This window comes from Cebus imitator, unplaced genomic scaffold (genome assembly GCF_001604975.1).
Source record: "Cebus imitator isolate Cc_AM_T3 unplaced genomic scaffold, Cebus_imitator-1.0 Scaffold654, whole genome shotgun sequence".
NCBI classification, from domain to species: Eukaryota; Metazoa; Chordata; class Mammalia; order Primates; family Cebidae; genus Cebus; species Cebus imitator.
The window spans coordinates 13065-19104 of NW_016107969.1; the positions used below are offsets into that span (position 1 = coordinate 13065).

General features: G+C 43.5%; 1 protein-coding gene across 2 annotated transcripts in view; it reads left to right on the plus strand.

Moving 5' to 3' along the window:
- The window catches only part of LOC108295631 (zinc finger protein 816-like), a 12460-nt gene extending 7324 nt beyond the window's left edge, over positions 1-5136 (plus strand). Inside the window, exons 3-4 of one of the 2 annotated variants that reach the window (XM_037734685.1) lie at positions 2-324; positions 409-5136. In XM_037734685.1, the coding sequence (XP_037590613.1) occupies positions 2-324; positions 409-836 (751 nt within the window). In that variant the 3' untranslated portion in view covers positions 837-5136. Of the gene's footprint in view, position 1 lies in introns of both variants that reach the window. The other variant, XM_037734684.1, reaches the window with a different exon arrangement.
- Positions 5137-6040: the final 904 nt, after the last annotated feature.

Consider the following 6040-nt stretch of genomic DNA (forward strand, 5'->3'; position numbering starts at 1 on the left):
TTCATACTGGAGAGAAACCTTACAAGTGTAATGAGTGTGGCAAGTGCTTTGGTCGAAATACAGCCCTTGTAAATCATAAGGCAGTTCATACTGGAGAGAAACCTCATAAGTGTAATGAGTGTGGCAAGGCCTTCAGTCAGACGTCATCCCTTACATACCATCGTAGACTTCATACTGGAGAGAAACCTTACAAGTGTAATGAATGTGGCAAGGGTTTTAATCAAAAGGCACACCTTGAATGTCATCATAGAGTTCATACTGGTGAGAAACCTTACAAGTGTAATGAGTGTGGCAAGACCTTCAGTAAGATGGCGAGTCTTGTAGCCCATCAAAGACTTCATAGTGGAGAGACACCTTACACGTGTAATGAATGTGGCAAGACCTTCAGTCACATGTCATCCCTTACATGCCATCATAGACTTCATACTGGAGAGAAACCTTACAAGTGTAATGAATGTGGCAAACATTTTAATCAAAAATCACACCTTGCACCGCATTATAGACTTCATACTGGAGAGAAACCTTACAAATGTGAAGAATGTAACAAAGTTTTTAGAAGCAAAACACAACTTGAAAGACATAGGAGAATTCATACTGGAGAGAAACCATACAAATGTACGGTTTGTGACAAGGCTTTCGGGCGTAATTCAACCCTGGCAGAACATACTAGAATCCACACAGGAGAAAAACCTTACAAGTGTAATGAGTGTGGCAAAGCCTTTAGGGGGCATTCAACACTTAGTCATCATAAATCAATCCATGGTATAGGGAAGCTTTTCTACGGTAATAATTGTCATCAAGTCTTCAGTAAGGCTACAACCATGGCAAATCATTAGAGAATCCATAACGAAGAGAGATCTTACAAATGTAATAAAGGTGGCAAATTTTTCAGACATCATTCATCCATTGCAGTTCATTGACAAACTTATACTGGAGAGAAATCTTACAAATGTTATGATTGTGGCAAGGTCTTCCGTCAAGCTTCATCTTAGGGAAAACAGGAGAATTCATATAGGAGAGAAACCTCACAATTGTTAGGACTGTGGCAAAGCCTTTACATTCACACCCCATTAGACATCAGAGAATCCACACTGGGCAGAAATCTTACAAATTTCATAAGTGTGGCAAGCTCTTCAGTCCCAGGTCACTTCCTGCAGAACGTTGGAAAATTCATTTTTGAGATAATTGTTCCAAATGCAATGAGTCCAGCAAACCATGAAGCATTAATTGACATTAGAGTCAATTCAGCATTGACGTAAGTTTGAGTTGACTTAACATTCAGCTCAATCATTAATTGACATTAAAGAGTTTATATGAAGAGGATTCGTCTTGGCATGTTTGCTCATGCCTGTAATCCCAGCACTTTGGGAGGTCAAGATGGGTAGATCACTTGAGATCAAGAGTTTGAGACCAACCTGGCCAACAGATGTAAGCCTCTTTTCCCAGTTTGGTTTTTGATTTTTTTTTTTTTTTTTTATCAAAAATTGATAGGAATGTTTAGGGGTATTGAGCTGAATCTAAATCACATTGGGCTTTATAATCATTTAACAGTATTAATTTTTGCAATATATCAATAAGGGTTGTGGGCAGGAGACCCCATAAGTGCCGAGGCAGGAGTCAGAAGCCTCAGTCTGTTTCCATATAAATAATGAAGAAGAAAATAGAGATAACCGTAGTAGTTACTCATAGGTGATCTTAGTTATTCATAGGTAATCATTAAGACATATATAAATATATATACTCAGCATAATCTTTTACTAATGCGTCTCAGGTCTCGAAGTGTGAAACTAAGGTGACATTGTGAAAGAAGTGACCCTAAGGCAAGACGCTTTAAGCGCTCTGTCATGCCCGTGTAAGGGCTGCTGGAGGGCACCTTGGCTATGCGACAGCACCAGTGCTGGGAAAGTGCCCGCTGTTTAGCAAGCTATGGAAGGAGATGTCGGACATGTCTTCTTCCTCCCAGGAGCTAGGAGAAAACTCCACTCCCCAGGTTCTTGCGGTGGGTCTGATGGCTGTCAGGGAGGCCCATAGACATCCAGGGGCTTAATTGTCTCTATGTGATGCAATGCTTCAGTGGTCATGTTTCATGTCTACTTTCATATTCCACTTCTGGACCTGGTTCCTCTTTTTCTTAGAAGGTAAAATCAGTAAAAGTAACATAAATATGAATGTCTTGACAAGTACAGAACAGCGCTGACTAATTATGCTCCTTCCCTTGTTTTGGCTTCTTGAGAGTCCTGGGCCCCTACCTAGATGACACGTGATGTACTTTGACCCTATCACTGACCACCAATCCCTTGCCTACCTACCCTGCCCCCAGCTTTGTAGTCAATAAAAGTCAGAGTGTGCGGACACTCGGGGCCATGGCCGGACTCTGCACTTTGGTTGGCAGTGGGCCGCTGGGCCCAAACTCTCTTGCTCCCGATCTCAGTGTCTTGTGACTATTCCCAGTTTCTCGTCTCCATACCACTAGAGAGGGGCTCACAGGACCCTGTAGGGCTGGACCCTACATCTGGCTCTCCAACCTGGGTTTCTCTCTTGTGTGAAGGTACGCATTGTGCGTGGAAGCAGAGGATCTTTCGGTGAGAAATTCCTGAGGACTATGATTAACAAGCTTGTGGTAAGCTTAGGTGCCTCAGAGGAATCCAGGGTAATCGTGGTACAAGCCAGTACGAAATGCTCGGCCTATCTTAATTTTATTAGAATTCTTCAAAAAGGAAGGTCACAGTTTCTTCTGAGAAATTTATTCAGTTGTTGGAGGTTATGGATCAGTTTTGCCCCTGGTTCTCCATTGAAGGACCTTGAAACTCCAGGATTGGGATAAGGTCAGCCACCATCTTAAAGTGACTCAAAAGGAACGGACTATTTTTCTGTTGCAATCTGGTGTATTTGGTCTTCTGTACTGTCCTCAAGTCTCTGCAGACAGAGGAAGAGTCCTTGGAGGCCGACTCCTCCTTCCTGTCTTCAGAGGAGGTTGAGGAGATTGTTGGGTCACTTCCTCCGGAGGACACAGCCAAGATTGAACACGCCATTGCTAATATGGAGGTGGACCCAGCATTCACTTTTGTCTCTCCACCTACTCCTAAGCCTTCTGCACCACCTGTTACTGTATCTGATGACCTCATGCGTGAGTTACAGACTATTGATTGGCAAAGCCCGATTGAGCAGTCCGTGCAACGGCCGTCGTGGCCAGAAGCTTCCGCCCTCTCTCAGCCTGCTGTAGGGCTGTGAACCATCCATCTAATCAGCCCAGTGATGAAGCTCTCAACTCTATCCCTGTTCAGGCTTGCTGAAAGGCCCTCAACTCTGTCCTGTGCATCAGGCTCCTCAGAAGTCTGCTCTGTCGTCCATTGGTCAGCCTGGTTTTCAGGCCCTTGAAAGACCTCCTCTGCAGGTAACGGATTCACAGCCTGGTCCACAGCCCTTGAAAGATGCGTCACAGGTAGCCACGGGTCAGCCTGGTTTAAAGGCTCTCAACCTCTCTTCTCAGCATTCCAATTTCCTTTCTGTTTCTGGTCCATCCGTGATTGTGGTTTGCTCCCAAAAACAAATGTCACATACATAGGTGAGGATGATATGCCACTGACGACAGCTATGACTCAGGCTCATGAATATGGGGATTCTGAGGTGTCGCAGTTTTCCATGGTTTTGCAGCCTCCTATACCTGCTACTCCCGTCCTGGCACCCCCTGGCACTAATCCACCTGCTGTTCTTGCTCTGCAAGCCAATGGCACCTAAGGGCGCACAGCCTGACACTCAGGCACCAACGCCTGTTTCTGAGCACCCTGTGCCCACTGCTGCTGGTATTCCTGGTGTACAAGCTGTCACCCAGTCAGATCCTCTCAGTCCAGGACCGCTTCAGGTGCACATGGCAAATTGGGACTGCTCTGATTAAGTTTTTGCCTGATGACGATTTGCTTTCACTTTTTTTAAAAAAACAATTCCAGGATACGCTTCAAGCCTGGTCTTCCCCTTTCTATATTACTCATATTTGTTCTGATTCTCCTTTGCCAGGGCCTCTGTCAGCAGCCAGTGCTAGAGCCGATGCATTAGTCGCTTCTGCAATTGATTTTCATGCGGTAACTCATACTAATGCGGCGAGTTTAAAAACAAATTATCCATTACTTGGAAACAAGCTAAATCTACTGTCCAACAGTGTCCTTCTTGTCAGGTTTTAGTTCGACAGTGACTTTCCTTGCAGTTAACCCTAGGGGACTTTCTCCTAAAACTCTTTGGTAGATAGAAGTTACCCATGTTCCCTCTTTTGGTAGACTCTCTTTTGTGCATGTTACTGTTGATAACCTTTTCTCATTTAACGTGGGCTACTTGCCAGACAGGAGAAAGCACCGCCCACCTGAGCCTCCCAAAGTGCTGGGATTACAAGTGTGAGCCACCGCACCTGGCTGTATGTTTTAAATCACTTTGATCAATGTTTGTAGATTTCATGGTACAAATTTCTCAGCTTTTTACATTGATTCCTAAATATTTCTTACTTTAGGTTCTCTAACAAATAGAAGTTTTTTAAATTTTCTTTTAAAATTGTTTATTGTTAATGTATGGAAGTTAACCTAATTTTTGGTGCTGATATTGTATTCTGCAAATACACCAAATGCGTTTAGTAGTTCCAGTAGTATCTTGGTTGACTCTTTATGATTTTCTATACAAAAGATTATGTCATTTACAAACACATGTAATTGTACTTCTTTCTTTCTGATTTGGATGAGTTTTATTTCTTTGGCTATTTAATTGCTCTGGCTAAGACAGCCAGGATTTATTGAATAGAAGGGGTGAGAGCGTTCGTGGACCATGTGAGATCCTACAGGAAAAGCATTCCGTTTTCTCGGACTGGTTATTTCCACTGTGGTCGTTTCATGGATGGTCTTTACATTGTTGCGGTAAATTTGTATCTCTATTTGTTTTGTTTAGGATTACTATGATGACTGGATGTTGAATTTTGTGAACTGCTTTTTCTCCATCTGTTGAGGTGATGTGGTTTTTATCTTTCATTCTGTTACAGTGAAAAATGACATTGATTTGCTTGAATATGGGGACCCATCCTTGCATCCCAGAGATAAGTGGCACTTGAATATCTACAATCCTTTTTATATCCTCTTGAATAGAGTTTTCTAGTACAAGGGATCATCAAGAACATGGAAAAATATGTATTATAAGAAAATTGTACTTGAATTTCACACTTGAGCAGCGGGGACTGACAATTAGAATGACGTATTAAACTAAACAAGGTCTTGGGTTGAGTGGATACCGGAAACTGAAAGTCAGCATGTAGAGCTGGGCACAGTGGCTCACGCCTGTAATCCTAGCACTTTGGGAGGCCGACGTGGGTGGATCACCTGAGGTCAGGAGTTGAGGACCAGCCTGGCCATCATGGTGAAACCCCATCTTTAAAAAAAGAAAAAAAGAAAGAAATATAAAAAAAGAAAGTTAGCATGCAGAACTGTCTACGACACACAGGAGGTGAAGGAGAAGTTCATATTGCATGACGATAAAGTCAGGGCCCAGAGCGGTGGCTCACACCTGTAATGCTAGCACTGTGAGAGGCCGAGGCAGGTGGATCGCTTGAGGTCAGGAGTTTGAAAACAGCTTGGCCAACATGGTGAAACACCGTCTCAACTAAAAATAGAAAACAATTAGGCAGGCATGGTAATGTATGCCTGTAATCCCAGATGCTTTGGAGGCTAAGGCAGGAGAACTGCTTGAAATCGAGAGTTGGAGGCTGCAGTGAGCTAAGATGGAGCCACTGCACTAAAGACTGAGTGACCGAGAAAGACTCTGTCTCAAAACAAGCAAACAAAAAATTTTTTCTATTAATAATCAGTAAGAATAAGCTGCACCAGAGATAAGATCTCCTGGGAGTATTGTCCCTTCTTTTTGAGATGGAGGCTCACTCCTTTGCCCAGGCTGAAGTACAGAGGCGCCATCTCAGTGCAGTGTAACCTTCGCCTCCTGGGTTCAAGCAATTCTCCTGTCTCAGCCTTCTGAGTAGCTGGGACTACAGCTGCCTGCCACCATGCCCAGCTAA